At 37.1% G+C, this 27,980-nt stretch overlaps 1 protein-coding gene across 7 annotated transcripts in view; it reads left to right on the top strand.

Annotated features, from left to right (window-relative positions):
- The window catches only part of LOC105223499 (protein cappuccino), a 128,245-nt gene that overhangs the window by 83,050 nt on the left and 17,215 nt on the right, over window positions 1-27,980 (top strand). For 4 of the 7 annotated variants that reach the window (XM_011201235.4, XM_029549179.2, XM_049446837.1 and 1 more), the window contains 2 exons: window positions 3,945-4,682; window positions 14,971-15,525. In XM_011201235.4, coding sequence (XP_011199537.2) covers window positions 3,945-4,682; window positions 14,971-15,525 — 1,293 coding nt within the window. The remainder of the gene's footprint in view (window positions 1-3,944; window positions 4,683-14,970; window positions 15,526-27,980) is intronic. The other 3 variants (XM_029549178.2, XM_011201238.4, XM_011201239.4) reach the window with 1 other exon arrangement.

Here is a 27,980-nt window from a genome sequence, read left to right as displayed (position 1 = left end):
ATTTGCGTCCTTGAGATACCCCAGGGACACTGGGGTTTTTGCGAGAATACGCCTGAATCTCGAGGACTCGTGACAGCCTTCCACTTTTTCACAGAAGCACTTCCACGAGGTCCTCTTGGCCTTCCTTAACTCGGACTTATATATTGAAAGTCCTGCTTTATACAAAGCCCAGTCTTCAGATAACCCACTTCTGCGGGCCCTGTTGAAAAGCCGCCTACAAGACGCCCTGATGTCAGAGAGCTCCTTAGTCCACCATAGAGGTTTCTCTTTGCCCTTCGGCGATCTCAGTGGACAAGACCTCTCCAGTGCATCCTTGCACGCAGAGCTGAAGACTTCAACCCACTCCTCCACCACATCGGTAGTGGCCAACGAGTCCACCGCCGGTGCGCGTGGGAGAGTTAGCCGAAGCCTCCTGCGATAACCCTCCCAGTCCGTGTTTCGAGGGTTCCTAAAGGATTTCCTAAGCGGACCTTCTCCGGCTAGACTAAACTCGATATACCTGTGATCCGAAAAGGAGTGATCGTCGAGGACCCTCCAGTCCGATATCAGCGGGGCAATCGCTTGTGAGGTTAGGGTAAGGTCGAGAACCAACATATGGTAAAAAATGAGAATATTAATGCTTTTCACCAATATAAGTAGGGTGAATATTGGATCAAACAACTGGTATAAATGTATTAAACTGGTATAAATATTTAAAAATGACTTTGAAACCGTTTGTATCACTTAAAAAAAGCTCAGACTCGATCAAGCAACTGGTATAAAAGTAGTAAATTTGTATAAACACATAAAACTGTCTATTTATACTACTTAAAACAAAGCTCAGCAAATAATGTCGTAGCGAAATAACCCATAAAAGTATTGTGTCCTTCACTAAGTAATTTCATTTAACGGCAATAACAGATCTTATTGAACTTTTTCGTAATAAACGTCACACTTAGCCGCTTTACCGTCATTTAACAGCTGATATAGTAAGGCTTTTCGTAAAAAATTTCTGAAATTTTTTGGCTGGTATCCCAAAATATTAAGAATATTATACAATGAATTTGGGGGGGTGCGATAAGGCCATGTGAGTTAAGGTCATGATGGCATTAACTCACATCTGAATGGGAGATTAAGCCATATGATTTTGAAAAAAACGATATGGCTTTATCTCGCTTTCGAATTTGAGATAAAGCCATCATGGCCTTATCTCACAATAGCACATAATTCAATATGGCTTTATATCTCAAATGCATTTTAAAGAAAAATCATATTTGATTTTTTTTAACGTTTTTTATATTTTGCTATTTATGAAAGATTAGTAAAGTGTTACCCTTTTACAAGATAACAAAAATGGGAAATCCTCACCCTGTTTTGACAAGAAGTGCAATTGGCAATGTATTGTTTTATTAGAAGTCACCCTGTGTTGATAAAAAGTGCATTTGACAATGACGTTATTATTTAATGTCATATTTTTATTGCCGTGCACGTGTTTTCAATTTCGCGAAATTCTTAACAAAATGGAAAATGTGAACACAGTTTTTGAGTAAACCATTATACCAGGGTTTAGAAAAAATAGTAAACTTTTGTATATTGAAAAGGAAGAACAAATCTATAAATATAAATATACAAGTAGAAATATTAAATACTATTATTGTTACAATAAGAACTGTAAAGTTGGTGTTGCAGTTGATTTCAACAACCTCCCGTTTCATTGTCGCAAAATTAAAAACTCAAATTCAGTCCATGATCATGAAAAACAAAATATATTGTTTGATAAATTGAAAATAATAAATGCGATCAAAAGTGAGGTCAAAAATGCCACTTTAAAAAGAACTAGTGTTCGTGAAATATTTGACGATCAGTGCAAAAAGCATAGATCATCTGCACATTTAGTGGAGTTTGGTTCAATGCGTAGACAGTTGTTTGAAATAAAACACGAAAAATATCCCAAACAACCTACCACATTCGAAGAAATCATTGATATGTTTACAAATGAAGAAGTTCAAAAACAATTCGCTATGTCTAGATTTGATCCAAAAGAAAAATTTTACATAGACACAATTATAGAAAAAGACTTTTCATACGCTTTATTTATTTCACCGACTATTTCTAATGCTATAACCAAAATGAGTCGCTCGGAAGGAAGCAATTATATCATTGATGGCACTTTTAGTAGTGTACCATTTTCTAAACAGTTTAAACAATTGCTAATAGAGTAATAAAACATGGTTGCTTAACATTTGCTAATTTATTCGATATATTGAAAAGAAAAAATGTAAGTATATATATCAGGATGGTTTGGCGGTTCTGTGATTACTCTCCTTCGCGTCCCGCCGCGCCGTTCGCGCGCCGGCCCGCCCCCTCCCCCGTGCGAAAATTTTCTTAGTTTTTCTAGAAAACCATTTTCAAAAGTGCAATAAAGCCTTAATAGCTTTATTTCACTTTACTTTAAAAGAAAAAATATGGCATTACCTCTCATTTGCAAATAAAAAATATGGCTTTATGTCCAATCTGATCAAAAAAATATATGGTTTCATCTCACATTTAAATGGAAATTAGACCATATGGCTTTATCTCTCATTTGGATGAGAGATAAGACCATTATGGTCTTATCTCGCATGGCCTTATTGCACCCCCCCGAATTTGGCTTTGTCTTTATGAAAATTCGAAAGAAGCAAACAACTGGTATAAAAAATAGGTATAAATAAGCACAACTGATTTCTTGACCAGAAGACACGGAACAGAAAAACAAGTCACAAAATTTTATATATAAATTCATTGGGCAGGTGGATACTTCTTTGACCAGCTACGATATAACAAATATTTTGATTTCTAGTAAACAGCACAGCCAAAAATTACAAATTTTACCGATTGCCCGACAGTTTTCTCTTCTTGCTAACCGTTTTCGTATTCCCACGAGGAATAAATCTTTGTTTATTTAATTATTATCCTAAAGACTGTGGCTGTCTCTCTTTCTCTCTCTCTCTCTGTCAGTGTAGCTGATATCCTATTCATTCAGTCGACGCTCCTCGAAAGAAGATTTTTTAAAAATATTTTCGGAAACCGCGTCTGGTGATCGATAAACCATTTACTCGTAGTCGAATTGGCGAAGAGTAAATTGGTGCCGCTTTGAGGTTGCGTTATGAAAGAATTTATTAAAGGGTATTCACAAAGCTTTTCTTGGTCTCTCTGTTTTGAAGATAATTTCAGATATGTCGCTATTGAACATAATATGTAATCCGCTTTGCAAAAGCTAGTTTTGTGAAGTATATCTGGTTCAAACGGAGAGTGAAGTTCGTCTACTTGCCAAACAAACTTTTCTCTTTAAAATCCCTCATGGCATAGTCTGGAGAAAATAACGTGATGAAAGGCTCTATTTCGCACAAAAGTTGTGAAGAGACTCTCAGGTTAATTTAAGAGTATTCTTTTGACAAGAAATATAAAAAAAGTAAGGGAATTATTATCGATTAATAACGTAAAATGGTTCTAGTTTTATAGATCGAAAACCACAGAGCAAATCTTATATTTTACATCATTACATTTTAATATCTTAAATACATCTAACCTTCTCTCATAGAATTCTAGAGAAAAATTTAGACTCATTAACTTAATCATTTCTTATATAACCTAGGAATCATTTCGCTCAAACTACTGATCTCACCTCTATTTTGTAGTGTTTTTAGAGACAAAATTTTAATTAGAAAAAAATATATATGAACACTCGCTCACTATACTTAAATTCGGAAACTACCATTTCCCCCAACAACAGGAATTCCGCAACATTTCACCTCCTAATCACCTTTACCTTGCTTCAGTATATTAAGATACTTACTTAGCATAAAGTAAAGTAAAATGAAAAGCACTACTTTTCTCTAACTTTTGATTATTCTTCCACACCTTTTGCTGCACTTTCGCTGCTGCGGCACAATTTTCCACTCTAAAACGCTTTGCCAACGCTGCAGACGCACTCGATGAAGGGGAAGTCTATGATGAGTACAACAACATGCTCATCTCCTCCGGTCGCCATAGTGCACGGCAAGAGCCACAACAACAGCAACAGCAACAACACAATAACTATGATATTGTTCTACTTAAGGAATTGTCAACAAGTTCTGATTCACTCTTTACAGACCCCATATCACCGCGTAGCATTGGCGAGCAACAACAACAACACAGTTCAGAGACGACAGCAAATGAATCGGACAAACGTACACACTTACGCACATACAATCGTTTGGCAGCGCGTGGCCTCAACGATTTGCCAACGCTTATCAAAGACCGACCGATCAGCGAGATCAGCATAACATCGGCCGATACTTCGGGCATACTCTCGCCGACAACAGCACGTGCTGTGCACGAGCTACAGCGTCGACATCGCGCCGATAAGGTAGCGCATTTGTCCGTCTCACAAACGACATACTTGGAATTAGTGCCCGATACGAGTCCCGAGCTCGAGTCGGACAGTCCGGATGAGCAGATGGCGTTGCAGCTGGGTAAGAAATTGGCACAAGTGCTGAGTAGTAGCGGCAGTAGTGGTAGCGCTGCCACTGTGACGCCACAAGATAATGCTGCCGTGGGCACAGTGAGCGGAGCTGCGGATCTCTTTGGTAACCTAGCGAAGACCAAGAAAATCGAATTGCATAATTTATCGTCGCGACTGGGTACGGCAGCAAACACAACACCAACTGAGGAGAAAACAGGTGAGTGAGGGAGGGTTTATAATAATTTAATAGCTTTAAGGTCTCATTTAAAAAAGGAAAAGAGATTTCAAAAATAGCTACATCTTGGCTGATTTCCTTAAGCCAGTTCCATTACATGCGAAGTCGCCTATATTGGCTTGATCAGCCGAAAATCTCGTCCTGATTTTTTATTCTGAAATAATGAACTGCGCGTAGAAAGTGTCAAAGTTCGTTAAAATAGTCTTAACCCTCGAGTTTTACAAATTTTCCTAAAGTCGAGGCAATCACCCTTCATAAATATTGTTTAACCTCAATTAGCATCAACTTCTTCTTCCTTATGGTCTTACGGCAGCCTACGAACACTAGATTTTGAAGGTAGAATATTCTCGGAAATTTAGTATTGACTGCCGGGGAATGTCCGACTTAGAATATTCTCGAAAATTTAGTATTAACTGCCGGGGAATGTCAAACTTCTTTTATAAATGGTACCTCAGAAGCTCTACCTTCCAGATAGGAAAGGACAGGACTCAAGGGGATTAGAGAAATATAGGCTCTGTTTACATGAGTTTTGTGACAACTGTCTAGGAACATACTGGCTTTCTAAAAGAGACAATATATGGGATTAGAAAGATGAATTAAATCAACCATTGCTTACACTAGTCTGCCTTCTGTTAAGATTAACATTATCGATAAATTTCATTCAAATCTCTCACATATTGACCGATATACCATACATATATGGAACGTAGTCAAATGAAAAAATGAAAAGTATTGTAATGGGTATATGGATGAACGGATAAGTTATTGTTGGATATCATCCATTTTTCTCATAGTTATAACTAAACCAAGAAGTCAATATTCCTGACTTCTTGCTGTGTTTTTGGTGAGATTGACAGGGAATCATTGACTATGAGCTGCTACCTTATAGCGGCCATACACAGGCACACTTGTGCGTTCGATCTGTGTGAATTCGTTTGCCCATACACGACACACAAATCCATTTTGCGTTCGTTCTTCACACAGTTAACATGTGCGACAGGCAAGCGGAACATTTCTTCGAATTTATTTCTAATGTAGCACTTTTATCTATTTCTTTGTATTTCGTTAATAAGTTATTCCAACTTTTATTTTTCTCAATTTTATTCTTATATATTTCACTTTTCGTTTGCCAAATTGCCAATTAATTTTTTATAAGGTCAATAAATTCAGATACGAAATCTTTATTAAGGGGAGAGCCTGCTTTAGAAGCTTCAAACAATCGCTTAAATCTCTTTAAAAATTATCTAACAACAAACAAAGTTATAGATTGGAACTCGAAATATTGTCGAAGCTAGAAGGGAAATAGTGTCCGAGCGTCAGACAGATTCATACAAGTATATGAGCGCTTGGGCAAAAAGCGAAAAACGCGATTTCTCGGTTTTTTATTTTTACGATTATTTTAATTGGCGGGCAAAGTTGGAATTGGGCAAAGTTTATTATCTTTGGTATAAAATTGTCTTCTATTTAAACTAATAAAAAAACTAGGAAAAGTCAAGTTTGAACATATTTTTAAACAAAATAAAGTAAAATTTTTTTGGAATTCTCTTAGTTTAACTAGAAGATAAGTTATTAAAAAACATGAATCTCTTTGAATTTTTTTTTCCTGATAAATGCATATGCGAGATGCATCGGGTGATTGCTTCCTAAAGGCAGAATATCAAAGATTTCGTATTCAAAAAATTTGTGAAAGATGTTCAAATATATGACTATAAAGCCTAGAAATTTCGCTTGAATCAATTATTTCTTTCCCTCCCAAAAAAATCCTCAAAAAAATCGATTTTTTGAAGCCTCTAAAGCAGTCTCTCCCCTTAACACTTGCAATTGTCCGCGATCTTCACTGCTCGGCGACACGAGAGAAATGAGATTTTGTGCGCTCACAACGCCATACACGATAAACATGCTCGCGCACAGATCGTAAAAAATCAAACATTTTAGCGAACATGGATCGGTACGCGAACAAGCCCATACACGAGTAAACCGCATGTTTACACATACCGATCGAACGCACATGTATGCCTGTGTATGGCCGCTATTATGATCGAGCTCTAAATTGGATTTGAAGAAAGTAATTGCTTGGAAGAAGTCAGTTTTAGCCAATGATGCCATCAGACGTCAGGCTACACACACCGTTAGGGACTCATTAGAAGATTAAATATTCGTCAGATGCTCCTGGAGCTAGTTTGGAAGGTTCTTGTGTATCTACCTTATAGTTCGAAAATCGTCAAACTCTTAAAAAAGCGGTCCATTTTGACCGTTAGACGAGGCATTGTGTTCCATCAGGACAATGCCATGCTACAGACACCTTTAGAGACTCATCAGAAGGTCCAGGAGCTTGTTTGGAAGGTTCTTATGTATCCACTATATAGTCCAAACATGGCATCCAATATCGCCAAACTTTTCATTTGCATCGTCTGAAGAAAACTATCGCCTAAAACCAGTCTTTTTTGACAAATAGATAAGGCATTGTGTTCCATCAGGACAAGGCCAGGCTACACACGTCTTTAGAAACTCGTCAGAAGCTCGAGAAGCTTGTTTAGAATGTTCTTATGTATCCCCTTATAGTTCAGAGCTGGCTAGTGACCAAGTGACATCGAAAATAATACCAAAACAACTCATGGACCGAATTTCAGACTGCGAATTGCTGCTGAATCGTACTTAAAACGAACCCTTTCTAAATTTTTCGTTTGTAATTACGACAGCGTCAAGATAACAGTCGTTAGTCAAGGCAAAACGAATACAAGACAGGAAAGTTTTGCTCTGCATTTAGTATAGTTGGGTCGGCATTGCATCATCTACTATGAGCTGCTTCTCCACGGACATCTATCAATTAGGATCTATACTGTCAACAATTGGACAATTAGAAAGAAGCTGTCAGCTTTGAACAACATTAAAGAGATTGTGTTCCAATGCCACACGTATCGTTAGGGAAGCTAGCCCAGAAGCTCAGACTTGGTTGAGAGGTTTTTATGAGTCTGAGTTTTAATCCGGGCCTGGTAATAAAGGACTACTGTCTGATCTTCTTGACCGAATTCTTAATCCGGACCTGTACTGATACAAATTGGACCATCAGAAGGAAACAGTCGTCTAGAAATTACCAGCTTTGACCAATAGGGTAGAAATTGTGTTCCAATGCCACACGTATCGATAGGGACTATCCAGAAGCTCAGAGAAATCTCAGAGATCTTGGTGGAGAGCTTTTATAATATATTTATAGTCAAGGCTTGGGAGTAAGAGATTACTATATGTTCTCGTCTATGACGAATGATTTTGCTGGTGAAAAAATTTGTCCTAGAAACTTGTTAATATTGACCGTCCCAGGTTTTGGCCAATAGGGACAAGTGTTTTTATGAGAGTAACATTCCGAAATTATCCTCAAAACGACAGCGAGTTTAGGAACAAAATGTTGCATATTTTACCCAACTCGAACAATCCAACAAGCTTAAATATCACCTTCAATTTAATGTAAATGCAAATTGAATACTTTTACTGAAGCTCACCTTTATATAGCTGCATAAATACTGAATTCCTTAGGGAGCAACTAACAGTATATTTGTATTTGCAAAGAAAGCCTTTACACTCTGTGTGAGTTTTTCCCTTGGTATACGTACCACTTATTTTCTAAAAACATTTCAAGCATTTTTTCGAGTGTTTCTAATATGTTTTCAGTTAATACATTTGTAAATATTTGCATTCAAAGGCTGAAGACTTAACCGGCAATCAAACCAAAACAAAACAAAATAATATTTAATAAAAAGATTTAAGTCTTTAAGCTCATCCACTTGCTGCTCCGTGTTTACATTCCATTAAGCGCTCCATTTGCGTAAAAATAATAAATAAACAGCGGCAACCTATCAACGTGCCATTACAGTGAGCGCTCACATTACACACACGTGCACATATATACATACATACATATATGGCAGGTCAAACACATATGACCGGCTTTTAGGCGCATGCTGCTAGTATTTATTTACCCATTAACCCAGTCAAAACAAATGCGGCAAAAACATTTACTTTACCCCTTAACACACTGCCGGCGCAATTGAGTTGCATGTGAACAGACATATGAACGTACACACACACATACAGACAAATATAAATTCACTCTTGCTAAAATTTGATAGTGGACGTGAGAATGTGACCTCAGTGGATGCTTTTCATTTTGCACATGCACACACGCACACACAAGCAAAATAAAAAGCTACAAGCTCAAAGGAGACCGAGATGTATGTAGAAACAATTCGTTTACAATTACAATACCGTTACTTTCATATACATGTATGAGTTTTGTACATGCACCGCATCAGCTGTGTTCACACACACAAGCATATAATAGACACACGTGCTCGGCAAAAGCTGGGCATTATTTAAATACCCCTTTTGACCAACAAATCCTAGATCATACACAACTCCATTTGGCTGGCGACGAGACAGCGCGTGTGTCTGCGAAGTAAATAAATGGTTGCGGAATTGCAACCACAATAATTGGGGATACAAACACATGAAATATTATCAAATGTTTATGGAACATTCCTAGTTCAAATGTTTGTAGTAAGTACAAGAAGTTGTAATACTGACAATGGGATAACTTCTTTATGGTTATTTAGACATATGCTTCTCTACGATTGGACCTGTAACAAACTAAGTAATTCTGAGAGAGTCTACCATAGTTCGATAGCCATCACTATGCTACCGAAGTTTCGAAAAGAGCAAGAAAACACGTTAAGTGCGGTTACACAGAAGCAATAATAACCTTCATAAATACGTACGTAAATACAAAAGATCCCGATCTGAAATCGGGGATTATATCTTAGGTTAAAATTCATGCCAAATTTCTTGAAGATATCTCGTCAGCTAAAAAATTGTTTTCTCTACAAAGGCATGAATTTTATCGATCAGTTTGTATGACAGCTATATACTATAGTGATCCGATATCGGGGCTTACAACAAATGAGCAACTTCTATCTCTAAAACTGAGGAACTAATTCACATACATATGTACAGACAGACGGACATCGCTAAATCGACTCAGGTGTTCATGCCGATCACTTACGAGTACATATACGAGGTATGACAATTAAGTAATGAGACTGATTCCATAAAAACCGTATATTTGAAAATTATTCAAAGTAGTCACCTTGGACAGCTATACAGCGATTCCAGCGCGTTTATCATGTTTCGTAACATTTCTGGAACGCTTCGACTGGGATGTCCGCGAGTACCTTCGTCACGGCCGCCTGGATGTCCGTAATCGACTGTAAATGGATTCCTTTGAGCACCGATTTTGTTTTAGGAAACAAAAAAAGTCACAGGGTGACATGTCGGGCGAATAAGGCGGCTGTTGCAACACGGCAACCCTTTAGAGGCCAAATACTGAGACACCCGGAGGGCGGTGTGGCACGGCGCGTTGTCGTGATGAAGGATGCAGTCACGAGCGATGTCGTTTGACTCGTTTTCCCAATCTTTCGAGTACTTGACTATAGTAGACTTGATTCACAGTTTTCCCCGGTAGAACGAATTCTTTGTGGACGATTCCACGGCTATCAAAAAAACAATAATCATCGTTTGTACCTTCGGCTTGCTCATGCGAGCTTTTTTTCGGGCGGGGGGCGCGCGGAGACAACCATTGTCCTCTGCTTCCCCCGGCGGGTACTGCGTCGAATACTTTCAGAGCTGGAGTGTTTTCGTCCATTCGAGCTACATGACTCCTAGCGATAAGAAAACCACGTCCGATTGTGATACCGCAACCGATTTAAAGTCGACAAGTAATCCAGCCTCGATAAAAGAGCTCTGGCCAATACCTGATTAGCAGCCATTTGTCATCAAGTCCTGCTTGACTTAACCAAGGCACCTTCTTTCGGAAAAGAACATTTTTTTAGTTAGAACTTAACTGACAGATGTCTGCTAACCAGTCATTGAGAAAACGGTCCTTAGAGTTCTATGAGCTTCAACCGACATATGGGATCTATGCAATATTAAGAAGCCGAATTCATGTTAGCTTGCGTAAACATCACCCAAATTCCCCTCCTTTCGAATGGACTTATAACTTAAACCCCTTCCTTCAGCCAATGATATTCAGCTTAAGAGATAGTATTATATGAGCTCATAGACGACGATTTAAGTAATTTGGCCTAAGATATATCGACACCTGCAGAATTATTGTCTTTTAGTCGCGCCTTTCTAAATTGCTCATCACCGAGTGATGGAACGGCAATCCTAGTGTCATAGATTTGATGTTATGGTCAATCAACTGAATTGGGTGTTTCACTGCTCTGTCTATTCAACGTACCGAAGAAGTACTCCCTCCAAGTCATAAGTATATATTATTCTGGACGTCTGTGATTCGATCTTTTTCCATTTTACAGCTTTTTTAACTGTTCTTGAAGTCCTGTATACATAGTCAACCGATGAATTGATCTTTCTGTGCCCTTTTTCGCCTGACAGCACTTTAAGCTGTTAACATTCATTGATTTCAGTCTGATTTATGTCAAGCTAAAAACGATCACAGTATATTCGTATTCAAACAAATCGAAAAAATAATATTTACACGACTTTGTAGATTCGTAGAGGCGTGAAACTGAGAAAACAAATCTGCGTTTAACCTCACATTATTTTGGTTCAGGCTAAAGAGCAATTGGTATCAAAAAACCATAGACGTTCAAATCGCTTCCTTCTTCATATGGATCATAGTGAAAGAAGGGATATAATTTTAGATCTACTTTCACATTGAAGCAGATTTTTCTGGAAGTCGCCGAATCGCCGATTGCTGTATGACCATTCTACCTAACCAATATACATATGTACGTATGGCGAACGAAGCCACGAAGAAATGAGTGAGAAGAGTTATGACTTTTATAAAACAGTTTAGGAACTTACAATTTAAAATACAATTTTCTTAACTGAAACTCTAACTTTTTATAAAACCAATTAGGGATACATTTATTATAATGGCAACACCAACTTGAGTGCATTGGCCGCATTTATTTAATGAAAAACTTTTCCAAAGTGTCGATTAAAACAATTTTTGTTAGCAATATTATTTTAGAAAAATATACCTTAATTGATTTGATAACAATCATCCATAATATTTTCATAATAAAATTGCAATGATTAACCTTTTCTTCTGTTAAAACTTTCCGGCATATCAATACGCCTATCAGTTGTAAATTGTATGCAAATGCGCTGTTATTTTAAAACTTTCCAGGCACACCCGTTTGCCTCTAATTAAAATCCTTCAACCCAAAAAAATGCAAACATATTAATTATGCCTCTCATCCTTAACACCGCCAAACAAACAAGCGCGTAGCTTCTCCGCCTCCCTCTCTCTCTCAAACGATAAGTTTTTAAACGTTATTGCCTAAGCTTTTATCGAGATAATTTTTTCATTTTTCTTGCGTCTTCTTTTCATGTTTATTGACCTTAAAAGTATTTTTACAATTATATTGAAAGCTCGTTGCACAAACACAAGTACTTGTGTGCATAATTTTTTTTACTGTTAATTAAATCAAGTTACTTTATAAGCACTTCACGAACGCGAAGAAGGGCTTCGACTAAATAAATGAGCCGTCCGAGACGGACGTTGAGAGAGGGGTATATTGGCGTGGGTAAATAGAAAAGGACTTACTTAAGGGATACACAAATGGACTATTTGGTGTGTTTGTACTGAACATTTTTGTAAAAATAATAAACATAAAAGTTAAAAATATTAAAAAAAGTAATGACAAATATTATAATATGTACAAAACTCGGAAACTCGGAAAAAAAAGAAGGGTGTCGAAGCATTGGGATAAGAGATGCATGGTTAAAGAAAAATAAAAGCTTTGGTACAGTTCCTTATTTTACTCGCGTATACAACGCTTACCCGGTTATAGCCGTATCCGAGGCTGTTGTGTCCGGTCCTATTTAGTATGGTTAAGTCACTTAAAAAGCCGGATAACAATAGTTTAGAAGTGCAAGTTATTTCATAACTTGACACCTGAACGCTATAAGATCACCATATTCTTTGTTGGAACTGACGGCCATGCCCAAATTCCGTTCACACGACAGTCGTCGGATTCGAATTTTTATCAGATGAAGAAATATCTACTCGAAATGATTCCTCGAATATACTTCAGAAAATTTTTTTTTTGCCGCTACAACAACAACAAAAATAAACTACACTGACCCGCCAAGCTACAAAGAACGATCGAAAATTATCAGGAGCTTAGAGTTTGTATGAGACATAACACAAAAACCCTAATCGCTGACCTGAATTTCTCTGTATTTGAGGCGTTACGGCTTGAAGCTGGTTGCTGAAACCGTTGTGAAGAAGCCAAAAATTAAATTAAAAAAACCACTATACCCCCCATACGTACCTCATAAAGCATTCCTTCAACAAATCGCAAAAGAGCATTCTTAAAACTTCTTACGATCATCGCACTGCCTGGTACAATTTTGAGCACCGTTCATGCCTCCAGTCTAATCAATCCTAAAATCTCGTTTTGAGTTGTCCTCTCTTACAGAATTCTTATATACGTTTCCTTCCCTCTAGCAACTTTTGAATTAAGTTTATTAAATACCCTATAATCAAATCTCCACATGGGTTCTTTAGGTATTGAAGATCAGGTTCGCATATCGAAATCGAATTATCCTACTAATTTATGGAACCAACTAGAGACTGTAAACTGGAGCTTGATGTTGGGAGGCACCGACTCTCAGCATTCTGCTTTTCAGTCCAGTTCATCAAATAACCGCTATTCAGATATCCACAAGGTTGCTTTAAGACTTTAATCTTCAGCGGTCATTTCGCATATCGAAACCCACTAATTTATTCAACCAGCTAAATACTGTGATTTAGAGCTTGATATTGGAAGCCACCGGTTTTCAGCATCCCGCTATAGGTCGTTATCTTGTGAAAAGTATCGTAAATATTTGAAAGCTTTCTCTTCCGAAGCAAACTTTTTTTGAGAACTACCCGCTACTCCAATCTTCACAAGGCTTCTTTTGGAGTATGATCTGCAGCAAGCTCACATGCCGAAGCCAAGCTGAAAACTCTACCTCTTTATTGAATCAACTGTGGACGGTGCTTGAAACCAGAAGCTCACGGTATCCAACATCCGTCTATGGGACGTTCTCTTGCGGGATCAGCATTAGTTGGAAGCTTGTTCTTCCGAAACAAACTTAATGTTTGAAAGTTTTCTATTCCTAAGCAAATCTTTTTTGTAGATCTAACCGCTACTCCGATTTCTACAAGGATCCTTTAGGGGTCTGTAATCTGCAAACAGCTCACATGCCGACACCAAGCTGAAAACTCTACTAATTTATTGAATCGACAGTGGACTTTAAACTGAAGCTTGATACTGGAAACTACCGGTATCCGACGTCCGCCTATAGGACGCTATCTTGTGGGAAGGATCATTATTAGTTGGAAACTTGTTCTTCCGAAGCAACCTTTTTTTATATATCTACGTGGAGAGTCGTATCATAGCTCTAGTAACTGTTTCCTTCATCTATCAACCATAATGTTTCTTAGGGGTTGTTTTAAAAGACTATACTTTAGAACTGGGTGCTCTCAGAACAGCAGCAATGGACGGGAAAAAGATGGGATCCTACGCTCTGCGTATATTTAGCAGCTAGATAAAAAATTTTCCGCCAATCTTACTAGGATTTGTGTTTCTTAAAGCAATTCGAGTTCAAAAATCGTGAGAAACAGAATAGAACTAGATGCATATCGAACAACCAAAACATACCGAGACTTTTACTTTCAAATCCTAAGGCTTTCATTACAGCGCTAATTTTTTAGCTTCTTAGCACTCTTACTACAAATTGTAAAAATGATCCACCATATGCATATATAGGCTTCTTATTAACGCCTCTTTAAGACAAAGCAAGATACAAATATTTCTTTCTTGTTGCCTCACAGTTGAGGGGTTGTTTTTCTGAGGTTATTTATTTTATTATCCCTTTATTGTGTTTATTGGCAAGGTTCATTGCCTTTCATTTGTTCTTTATTTTTTTGTTGTTCCTTTATTTTTATATGGACTTTTTATTACTTTTTGCTGATTTCCTTTTTCTTTTCATTTCCTTTTTTCCGGCTCATCACCGCCTGCCAAAGTAGAGCCCGCAAACAATTACAAAGAATATAAGTTCGTCTCATTTTTGTTAACAAAGAAACGTGTGTTTTTCCTTTTTCTTGTTTCTTTCATGGTTTCACGGCGGATACCACGGCCTCACCACCACCACCGATACCAACAACCGCCGACGCCTACAACAACACCTTCACATTCGCCAGATGCCAGCACAACGAACAGCAAACAGTTGCCGCCTTCGACAGAAACTCAATCAACCGTTATAATTTCGTTTAAATCATCGCAAACACCTGTTCAGTCTCAGCAACAGCTACAGCAACAATCGCCAACACCAGCGACACCGCCTCCAACGACACGGACGAAACGGGAAACCGCTAGCGTGTCGACCCCAACCACAACCACAGCGACAGCGGCTGCGGCGGCTGGCACAGCATCGGAAGTTGCTGCATCAACGCCTACGAACGCAACAACTACAACAGCAGGAGCGTTGGCATCCACAGAAAGTGGCATTCTAACAGCAGCAACACCTTTGACACCCGCCACACCCAGCAACAATGTACTCAAACGAGTCGCCTCACTCACGGCTGAGAAAGCAGCAGCTACAGCAGCCGCCGCCGCCGCGAACGCTATTAACGCCAATGCAAACGGAAGTGCGAGCGCCACCGGCATGGCCGCGCATTTGGAGTATATCAGCGGCTGTCGGCGTCTATCTTATGTGCCGGAGAAGTTAAGCTTCGCTGCGTATGAAAAGTTCGAAGGTAAGTAAAACAAGCGTGAGCCTGTGTTATGCCAACCTGCCTCTCTGCCTGACAGCCTCTGTGCTTGTCTTGGTCCCTGCTGCTGGCTTTACTTAGTCCGCAACGCCTTCGTCCTGTCAAATGAGTGCGCCGCGCGAAAGGATGTTATGGCATTGTGTAGTGTCTTCTTCGCCGCCGCTGCCGGCTGTCTGCCCCGCCCGCTCTCACTTTTGTGTGTGATTTGGTGCGCAAATTTGCACACGTTTTTATTATTCATGCACCGGTATTTACCTTTTGTTAACTTTATCGGAGTGTGTTGATATTTTTTCTACTCACACTTTGTGCGAAAGATTTTTTTGCCTTCTCCGAAATTTTCTCTTTTAATTTCTGTTTAAATATTGACGCATATTGTAAGCGGAAATTGTAATCTTGAGAATCAGCCAAGTCGAACGTAGCTACCGTTAAGTAAAAGTATAAGGAATCTCACTCAACGGGCGCTCACCCTCTCTAGCGTTTGACGTCTCCTCAGTTACCTACTTTGAAGAACGGAAATTTCCAGCTCTCGAATATTTAATGTAGAATTTTATAATGATGTTTGAGGCAAATAATCTTCGATTAGCTTTTCGCTGCGAAAAAAAACGGTTTAATTGTGCGCAGTCAAGAAAAAAGCTCAAGCGACATAGCAGAGTAATGCCGTTAAATGGTAGGTAGTTGAAAGGTTTAAATTCTTTCAGCAGTGTTAATAAAGTGCCCTAAGTTTTGCTTTAAATTTATGCAAGAATGCGCAAACTTTTGTCGCATACTGTAAGTGAATTTTATGAAATAATATCTTAAGTTGCGTTGATAAATTTTGATGCCACAAGCTCAGTTAATCTAACTACATTGCAAAGTTGGAAGAGTAACAGTCGCACAGTGTGTTGAGTTGGCTTTGAATTAGGATTTTCTGTAGTCTTTTTATTATTTTTTATTACTTTATAATATAACGGTATATAAGTGTTAATATATGTCACATCTAACCTCGACAGAGGTGTTTATTTTCCAAGAAACACAACATAAAGTTTTTATCCAGTTTTACATCTAGTTTAAACCTTATACTTAGACTAAATATAAGAGATGCGATATTCGTGCAGATAGGCTCTTATAATCACAAGGACTACAGGGTTTCCGAAAACTTTCTCGGACTTTCTTGTACCAAAGAAAAATATTAAATTACTTTTTTCTTTCCAAGGGATTATAATACAAGTATTCTTCAAAAGAACTAAAGAAATTTGAGTTGATATAACGGAGAGCTAAAGAGCAATGGAAGAGTAAACTAGAAAAAACGTTAACTTCAGTCGCACTATAATATAATACTCTTCAAAGTACAAAAAGTCCACAAAAAACATTATTTTTATCGGTCAGTTTGATTGGCAGCTATATGCTATTCGATCTGAACCGTATATATACTATCTAATCTTTGGAGATTGTACCACTATTTTCATCAATAATTCGTGCCAAATATCTATGAAGATATCTCGATAAGTAAAAAAGTTTTCCATACAAGGACAAGAACGATTGGAATGTTCCGATTGTATGATAGCTATATGCTATAATGGTCCGAACAAAACCATTTCTTTGGAGATTATAACATTCCTTTAAACAATATTTGCTGTCAAATTTCTTGAAGATATGCCAACTACCAGTATATGCTGGAGTGATTTTATGTCGGTTCCCAAAAATGAGCAGATCGATATCTCAAAAACAGAGAGACTAGTTCCGTATATACAAACAGACAGAGGAGAACAGCTAAATCAACTCAGTTCGCTGCTGTCTGCTTATCATTTATATATTTATTTTATAGGGTATCCGAATTTTTCTTTTAGGCCTTACCAACTTCGTGACAAACTTAATGTAGCCTGTTGATGGAATAAAAAGCTCTTTATAGTCTAAACACGCAATTTAATATTTTATCCCAGCTAAGAACAAATGTAACCCTTGAAAGTACTAAATATAAGCGTCCCAGTACTCATATAGGCATGCCCTGAAAACACAGAACGTCAAAATCTTTCTCACACTTTTCTGATTTTTGAAAAATATAATAGATATCGAGCAAACTTTGAGTAAAAAGATCCATATACTCCCAATTCAAGTTTTAAATATACTGCTTTGTTAAAGCAAGGAAAATAGGATGGATAGATTACCACTACAGAACCCAATAAATAAAGAAATATTAAAAAAAGAACCCTATATAAAACGAATAAGTTTTAGAAAAAACTGAAATTATTCTTAAATACAACAAAGAACATTAAGGTCATATTAAACTGAAACTCAAAAAAGGCGTCTACAGAAACGACATACGTACATTTCTAACGATAACTGAAACTATAGAGATTATTGACAAATAAAAAGTGGAGAGCTATTCGAAAAACATACTTCTTATGACATGCATTTTAAGAGTCAAAGAATTCTTAGACATTTTGAAAGAAATCCTTAAATGGATAGACGGTTTTCGAAAAACGAAAAATTAATTAGTAAAACTGTGGGCACTCAAATCACAATCATACTAAAGTGAGAACCAATCAATTTTGAACCCTCAAATCTATAAACGAATGTTCAACTTGTCTTCATAGAGTGAACCTTTACGAGTAGACCCCTAATAGTTTGTTTTCATATATGACTTATCCATAGATTACACTAAGAAGAGATTTTGACTGAGGTAATGTTAACTGTCTTCAGTGATGAATTTGTAATAACACTCGGTTTACTACGCGCTGGATATGCCTGTGAGACTGTAAAAGTCCGAGGGAATAATACTATACTAAGGAGGGTATTTTAATATTTTGATAGTGACAGTTCTTTTTCGCTGAAAATCTTGACTGAAATTCAGCAACAGAACTCCAATAGAATACACAATCGAAAGCATACAATCATCTGTTTTGTTATCTCATACTAGTTGACCCGTCAAACTTTGTACTGCCTCAAGATTGTATATTGATGGTTATTCCAAAAATACCGACTCTGTTGTGGTATTTTCCTCGCAATTTTCCCATATTTTTTCACTGTTTAAACCTTTGCTGGATTGCCACAAGTAATTCATGATCAAAATTAGCTAAATCGGTTCAGCCGTTCCCTAGTTTTAGCGAGACTTACGAACAGCTATTAATTTTAATATATACTCGTAAACTCGACTATGACCGCTAAGTGGTGTCTACGCCAAGAAAGAAGAGTATATGGAGTTATAAATCTTATTTGTCTCAATGAAAATAGCGAATATTTTTCTCGAGAAATATGTCACAAAACGGTGGAGGTATAACTTTTACGACAGTTGGAACTACTAAACCGTAATGGACCCAGATTTATAGTCGTCCAAGCACTGCCTCTTCAAGACTACTTGAGATATGTTCCCCAAAAGAGCAAGAAGATGAGAGTTAGTGAAGGTAATCCCCATTTTATATCAGCCTTTTGTCTTCGCATCTGTCAATATATGGCCTTTGAGAAATTGGACTTAGGAAGCAGTCAAGGTTTGAAAGCCTAAGTTGCGTTCGAACAGAAAGAAAAACAGAAGATATACAAATAATGGTTGTTTGAAACGATATGAAAAATATAGCTTTGTCAATAAGTAAAATCGAAGGGAACTAGAATCTAAAATCGTCACTGCAAACTTAGAAGAATGGAATTCGCCCCCAGCAAAGTTAAACGAAACATTGCTACATGCTACCCACATTCACAATATATATACATAAATATAAATCGATATATAAGTAATAGACAAGAGGTCTCCAGAAACCAATATCCCTTATTGATGTCTAAGATATTCAAAACCCTGAAAAATCGTTGATCGTTGAGTTTGTAAGGCAGCTAGCTATAGGCTATAGTGGTCCGATTTGAACAGGTTTTTCGAAGATTGTACCGCTGCTTGGGGCAATAAATCATGACAAATTCCTAGAATACATTTCGTCAAATAAAGACGCTTTCCATACAAGCACTTGGTTTCGATCGTTCAGTTTGTATGACAACTATATGCTATGGTGGTCCGATATCGACGGTTCCGACAAATAACCATATCCAAAATTTCAGATCGATACCCGAAAGTCTCAAGGACCATTGAGGGACGAATATAATTTTATTCAGAAGAAATAAAAAACATGCCACCATTCAGTATTCTTCATCTATAATTAAATATTTCAACACATTTTTGACGCCAACAACACCACTGTGCGACTTTTGAGCTTAGCAAAACTTCTGTGCGCCATTATTCCGCAACAGTCAACGTACAATGAATATTACAACAACCACATAACCAAGCCAGCCAGCCAGCAACCAACACTGTTGCATATTACCAAACAATGCAAACAACAAATTTAAAGGCAACAACAAAACAGATGCCATAAAATCGCTGAACGGCATAGAGCATAGCAGTGCAAAGAGTGATCGCAGTGCAAATATTGTTGCAAAATTATGTGCATGCAACATTTTACATTGCAAACAGATGCAGATGCGGCAACGCATTTCATTATTGCAATACACGGAGCGACCATCTGTGCAGCGACACTCCCTCCGACCTTACCCTGACGCTTTCAACACCAGAGATAACAAAAACAGCAACATTCAGAGAACCGCCCACCAGCCGCCACCTTTGGCATTTTAGCAGTTTTATCACGACATGAAACGAAAGCTCACACGCCAACCATCTGCGATGACTTGTATTGTGGCGCACAGGATACTTACAGCGACAAGTGTTGTTATGGCAAGGAACCTTGCAACGCTCGAGCTGCCTTCCTGCCTGCCTGTCTTCCTGCCGCTGTTGCTGTTGTCAGTTTTATTGCTGTCGCGTATAAATCAGATTTTCGTTGTTTACCGAAAATCCATACCGTCAAAGCACACAACAAACGGTCGAGAGGAGCGCGGCGCTTCGGGTTTAGCGTGGACTAAGCAGGGAGTGAGGTGGCGTGCAGTGAAGACTGCCAACTTGAATGCGTTTATTTTGCAAACACCGCTGATGGTGGCAATAATCATCTAAACTTTGTTGGTACAACCGTATAAGCGCGCTGCTAGCAAGCTGAAGGACACTGACAATGTGCGGCTGCTGCCGGGAAGATGGCTTAGCATTGCAACACCGTTAACCGGTAACGCATTAAAAATTTTATCTCATTAGGTAAGGCGCGCGCGATCTCAAATGCGCTATTGGCTTATCGTTCTCATTAGCTCGGGGCAGGGTATGTGCTAGAGGCTTGAACGCAAGGAATTTGGGATATTTTGTGAGACGCTGGTGGCACGAAGAACGCGCTATAAATTATCATTATGGCGCAAATGAAGTTTGTTTAATTAGTAGTGTTGACAAATAGGCACTTGAAGGCGTAATGAGGTCGCGCTGAGGCGCTGAAAATGACATATAAAACGAATTGGCTGCAAGTCGTAAACATACTTTAACAAGTGACCTACAGGGCATACGTGGGTGATAAAATAAAGTATGTTTTGTCAGGTTTGAGAATTGAAAATAAGATACATGGATTTAACGACGTTATGGTACGAAGTTAGTTAAGATTGTTCGTGCTCGCATAGTAATTTATTTATTACAAGAAGCTAAGGACCAATAGTCAAATTAAGTTATCACGAAGGTGTTAAGATTATATCCATAGCTTCATATGTACTGCTAATACTTTAGTTGAATCTCTGGGAAATCTCAAGAATTCAAAGTTTTGCAGAGCTTAGAGTTTAAATCGACCAAAACCTACCATTTTTACCGAAGTTTTTGTCATATTTAGACCAAAAATTTTTATCTATTTATCAACAAATTTGGATTTTTAGATAAGTATGTTCTTCCCTCAGGAGGATGGAGCGACGTCCTCACACAAGTGAGGAAAGTTCTCAGAGCACCATTAACTTGGGAGTGGCCAAAAATGATTATTTTACATGTGACTCAAGAAGCTCACGACAGAGAGCATATCATACTGGAATTATGGAGAAAATACTTCTCCAGCCTGCTGAATGGCAGTGAAGACATAACTCCAGCAGATGGTGAGTCCGATTCCCTGGCCATGAAAAAGTTTGAGTGGCAATTGCCCGTCTGAAAACAGTAAAGCAGCGGAGCCGATGAATTGCCGTCCGAGCTATTCAAATACGGCGCCGATTATATTGGTATCATTGGCCTTGACAACCGCGCCGTCAGTTATGATTTTTCCAGATTGGATAAGGCAGCGAAGCAAATGTGTCTCGTGGTGAAAGAGAGCAAGGCGAAATATCTCCTGTCATAAAACAAACAATCGTCGCTCTCGCGACTAGGCACCTATCTCACTGTTGACAGTCATAACTTCGAAGCATTAGATAATTTCCTCTACCTTAGAACCAACATTGACACCAACAGTAACGTCAGCCTCGAAATCCAACTAAGAATAACTCTTGCCAACAGGTACAACTACGGACTGAGTAGGCAATTGAGAAGTAAATTCCTCTCCCGACGAACAAAAACCAAATTCTACAATTCACTTATCAACCCCATCCTGCTATATGGTGCAAAGACATGAATGATGACAAGTTCTGATGAGTCGGCGTTACGAGTTTTCGAGAGAAAGGTTCTGCGGAAGAGTTATGGTCCTTTATGCATTCCTAACAGCAAATACCGCAGTCGTTGTTAAAATGGATTAAAACACTCCAGCTTTGGGAGGAACAGAGGAGGAGGAAGACCTCTACACCGTTGAAAAAGACCAGTGGGAGAATGACCTGGATAACTATTTCCTCATTTCGTTTTTCGACACCATAATTCAAATACAAAATATCCCCTTTATAGAAACGTTTCCCTTGTTCTGACTAGCTTGTTCCACAGGAAATGCTTTCAGAGATAGAGAGTTTGTACCAATTTCATTAAGGTATTGTGATTTTGAGTGAAAGATTGTAAAAATCCAGAGAAGAACATCCTCAATGCATGTTTCCTTTTCTCATCCATCTCGACCACAACTAATATTTGGATTAGAGACTTAAATTGATCGATTTTCATACGCAACGCAAAGCTTAAGTATCCAAAAAGTCCAAACAGAAAAGCGAATTTTATAAAAGCAGTGGATTTATGTGATATAACGGCTTTTCGGATGCCAAAAATTCTTTCGACTCACTCGGTGAACACCAAACAATTTTATTTTTGTACGTGATTTTGACGATATGGAATTATCTATTAAGGAGGTATTAATTTATATATAATTATAATATATAAATAGTATATTTCAGAGCTCATATGACAGAGATAAACTAAAGTTTAATAAAAACGTTTAGAATATTTTCGGATTTCCCAACTTAAAATCTTAAATTACTTTAAAAGCTTCCAGAGTTTACTATGCAAACATTTTGATTTCATAAAATTTATAGCAATTGCATGGAAAATACTAATTCTGTTAATAAAGATCTAACGCCACCCAGCGGTAGAGCTTTTTTTACACGTTGTTCTCATACCGGTATCCAAACATTTTTTTTTTATTCAGGTATCCATATATATTTCTGATATATGTAAGCCAAAAACGAACTTAAACCGATTTTTGGTAATAATTCTACTGTTGCGCCATCTAGCGAGAGCTTTTTTTTGTAAAAGGAGAACTAGCCTGGTAAATACACTCAGCGAAAAAAAACCCACACACTCTACAGAGTGCTTTTATATAGCGCAAAACTTGGATTCATATTATTCTAAGATAATCATTTGTATATAGTTAGAGAATTAGCCAAAACAGAGCATAAGTATAAAGAAAAAGACTTAACTTCAGCGCCATCTAGCGCGTTTTGAGTACACAGAATCTGCAAACTGAGTATACTCAGCATACTAACGGGTTTAAAAAGCGACTAGTTATTAAAAAAATAAATTTAATTATATTTGAAACATACTAAAAGTTAAAATGTGTAAAGAAAGTTCTCAAACCTGTAGTAAAAGTTGCAAACCTTTAACTTTGAAAAGCTCAAGGTCAAAATACATTGTATAACGGTTGTTACAAAACAAAAATAATAATAAAAAAAGCTCTTTGTAAATATTGAGAAAAAAACAGCTAAATAATTTTCACAACTCAATTTTTCCCACGCACATGCTAAACATTTATTTTCAAAACAATAAATTTATATATTTCTAATAACTGTAAATTATTTCACACAACAGTGTCATCGAGCTAATGCACACACGTTAAATTTTGCACTCAGTGCAAACAAATGATCGAATAGTACTTAGAAATTATCAGTGCTATAAAGCAAATGCTAAACACTCGGTTAGTATGTCTCACAAATCTATACTAGTCAGCACTTTTAGAAACACCCTGTAGGAAAAACAATTGTAACGAATAAGACGCCAGTAAGCTAAGAGGAGACTTTATTGCGAGTTCAAGCTAATTTCCATACAAGTGGTAGGGGGATTTAATATTGTGGTGCCTCAGATAGTAATAAGTAGTCCTGACAAGAAACGAACTGACGGAAAAGAAAAGTGAAATATTTGAGATTAGAAGTTTAGTAGGGGATTCTACAGACGTGGCCATTACCCGCCAATTTGGATCATAATGTAATAGAACAATATTTTATATACTCAAATTCAAGTTTAATAAAGCTTAGGAGATAGAATTCGATTGCTTTTTTCACTCCCGGAATAAATTGTCCCAGTTAGGCCATTTGGAGGGCTCGCTCTAATCTAGTCTCCAATCTATCAATTTCTTTAAATGTCGTATGCGGAATCAAATTTCTGGCGACGAAACATTCAGAATTATTCGGTGATAATTATTTGTCACCAGCAAGGGTTTTAGAGTTGTACAAATTATTCAAAGAGAGTCGAGAACGCGTTGGCGACAAACCACGTCTAGGACGATCATCAACATCTACTAATGATCATCACGCCAATTAATTAAAGGAATTGGTGCTTGAGAATCGACGACTAACAGTCAGAGGTCTTACTGGATCATTGGAATATCGTAAGGATCAATGAAAACCATTTTGAAATATCATTTAAGCCTAAGAAAAGTGAAAGCACGATTGGTACCAAAATCACTCCATATTTTCCTAAAACAGCGTCGCGTTAACGTCTGTGAAACAATGGTTTACGACTACCAGGATGTCATAAAATGTATTATTATGGGCGATGAGTCTTGGATCTATGCTTACGACCGAGAAACAGACGAGAAATCGAACGCATATCGTGGCAAAGGTGAGCCGAAGCCCAAGCAAACCGCGCCACGGCAAAGCAGTTCAAAAATCAAGGTTATGTTGACAGTTTTTTTTTGATTATCGAGGTATCAGATTAGTTATCACTTTCCTACAGGGTAGCCACACAAAAGTACTTAATGCTCTATCTCTCTAATGACATCAACTCTTGTGCAAACAAATATTAGTAACCAAAATAAATCAGTTGCTCGCAGACTGACTGGCAGTGTTACGCTCAGCGCAACAGTCAACGGTTATCAGCTACAAGCCGGTGATTTGATAAGCGTTCGAAGCATTTTCAAGTGTTTGCCAGCTAGAAAACACCTTGACTTGACTTGCACAATTGTTGAGTGTGTCAACAAAATTGTTAGTTTTTCGCGAGTGTTTGACGCATGCAAATGTAAAAAGTGAGCGCAAACGGAAACAAGTTCAAAGAAAAATAAATTACTAGAAATGTGAAAGGAATTGAAATTAAATATAAAAATTTAAACAAAAAATATTATAAATATTGCATTAAAAGAAAAAGTGTTTAAAAATAAAACCATGTCTCTGACAAATGGCGAAAAGTATCACAAAAGTGATGAGATCGTGCAGAAAATATTCAAAACGCCGAATTTACAAGGTTTCTACGACGAGCTGGAGAGCGCGGATATGTTCGCTTACGATGACATAGATTATGCCGAGAGTTTGGAACTACAACCAGCGCACCCCTTAACTGTGATGCAACTAAAAAACTGTGATTGGGAGCAGGAGCTGCGCATAGCGCCACTGAGTCCACCCATACAAGCCAGAAATCGTGGCAAAATGCAGTTGTCGGCCGGTTGGTGCCCTTTACTCGCCAAATTGGTCAGCATTGATGCGCAAGATTACAAAATCGATGTGCCGACGCAGCAAAGCCTGGTACTGCACGGCGGCGAAGGGACGACAGGGAACCAGACACTAAAACAGTTAGCGGCAAGTGTCGTTACCGCAAGTAAAGCACTTGTAGTGTCAGCTGGCGATTTCGGCAGTACGATAAAATTGACACACACAAAGAATTTTGACAAATTAAATTTCAAGGTCATACGAAGTACGCAAGAGGAATATAATTTTTCGATCTCCGCACACAAATTACAAAATTTTCTCACTCTTTACTATTGTGATATTTACTTGGCGGCGCATATTGAACGCCCATTGCGTTCTTTAACCGTATTAGCACCTAAGTTATCAGCCCACGTCCAACCTTGCAACGCAAACAAAGGCAACGTAGGCGCGCCTGATAAATTGGCGTTGCCACAATTGCACCCAGTGGCTTATTCATCCACTGAATTCGCAGCAAAATGTAAGTTTACAACAAATAAAAATTAAATTAATGATTCAATGAAATTTATGGTATAGTTTTGACAACTCACTGTGCAGCGCCAGATTAGAAGTAATAAATATAAAAGACAACAATAACAAAATTATATCAACAATATTAATCAATCGATAAATTGAGTGTTATTGACTCATACTGCGGTATACTTTTGGACTTACACATACAAAGATACTAAAATAAACAAAAAAAAAATATAAAAAACGATTTTCAAGTGTTATATATCCGATTGTCCGACGTCATCGTTCTTATTTACTAGTTCATTAGGTTTTCTCACAAGTGTGTTGAACGATTAAATACAAACATATTTCCTAGTTACTCAGAGGAGTTTTACATTTATTTCTGAAACAGAAGCTTCGATAATTACGAATAATTATACCGTGCTCAAACAACTTAATTAACGCTGAGGCAATTAATATCTAAATTGGGTCAATTGGGTCAAGTTTTTATAATTTGACGGTACTTTTCGAAACTCGATATGTATATTAAAAATGTTTTATATTTTACGCAATAATATTTTTTCGACAGGTGGCAACTCTATTTTGTAAAATTTATTTAATTAGACGGCGAATTTCGAAACTCGCCATGTAAATTAAAATTTTGTAATATTTTTCGCAACTATTTTTTTCAACAGGTGGCAACTCTGTTTTGTAAAATTACAAAAAATAGCTACCGTTTTTGGGGAACGCGTTCTAAAACGCGTTACATTTTCCAATAATCACAGACTTAAATTTATAAAATCTGGCAGCTCTATAAAAAAAAATGCTCAAAGCAAATCCTTAAAACAAATTGTCCGCTTTGAAAACGAGCAGATTTCGTGGAACACTTTCTAAGTATAATAATTTTTAAATAAATTAATTTTTAAATAATTTAAATTTTTTTGAAAGCTGGCAGCTCCATTAAAAAAAAATTTAAAACAAATTTTTACGAATTTTTTCTGCTTCAAAGAGAAAAAAGCTTCGGTGAACGCTTGCTAGGATACCTTACATTTTCTAAAGACTGCAGGTTTGAATTTTTTGAAAGCTGGCAACTCCATTAGAAAAAATATTTACATAAAACAAATTCTTACAAATTTTCTCTACTTCAAACAGGAAAGGATTTTGGAGAACGCTTGCTAATATATGTTAGTTCTTCTAATAAATCCAAATTTACTTTTTTAAAGGTGGCAATTCTATTAAAAAAAATATACTCATAACAAATCTTTACAAAATTTCTGTACTTTAAATAGATACATTATATCTATAGATATATTCTAGTACTTGCAAGTTTACATTTTGTTAAATGTGGCAACTCTATTAGAACAAAAGCAAATTCTTACAAATTTTCTCTATTTTAAAGAGTTAAAGTTTACGGGGAACGCTTTTTAAAACACCTTATATCTTCTATAAATTCCAATTTTATATGCTTTGTGAAAGGTGGCAACTCTATTAGAAAAAAATTTTAGTCAGAAAATATGTCCAACATTTCTCCAATTTAAATATATACAGAGTTTTTTAAATGCTTTCTATGATACTATATTTTTTTTAGTGTGGCAACTCCATTAGAAACAAAATTTCACTCGCAGCATATCAGTCTTTTGTAAATGCTTACTAAGTATGACACTTTTTTTTTAAACTTGCAGTTTTGCATTTTTTGAAATGTGGCAACTCGATTAGAAAACAATTTTTCTCATTGAAAATATTTCCAAAATTTTTACACTTTAAAGAGTTACGAATTTTAGCAAACGCTTTCTACATAAGATACATAAGATTTTCTAATACCTTCCTTTTAAATTTTTTAAAGCTGGCAACTCCATTAGAAAAAAAATTTACTCAAAGCAAATGTTTTCAAAATTTCTCTACTTTAAACATGTAAAATTTTTGGAAATACTTCTTAAAATATTTTATATTTCGGAATTCCAGTTTTAGAATTATTAATAGGTGGCAGCTCTCTACCAAAAAAAGTGTCTTCCTCCCAAAGAATATTAACGTTCGATCAAACATAGGAT

Source organism: Bactrocera dorsalis, chromosome 1 (assembly GCF_023373825.1).
Source record: "Bactrocera dorsalis isolate Fly_Bdor chromosome 1, ASM2337382v1, whole genome shotgun sequence".
NCBI lineage: Eukaryota > Metazoa > Arthropoda > Insecta > Diptera > Tephritidae > Bactrocera > Bactrocera dorsalis.
Note: the sequence above shows the minus strand (reverse complement) of the source record. Positions and strands in the feature narration are given on the sequence as shown.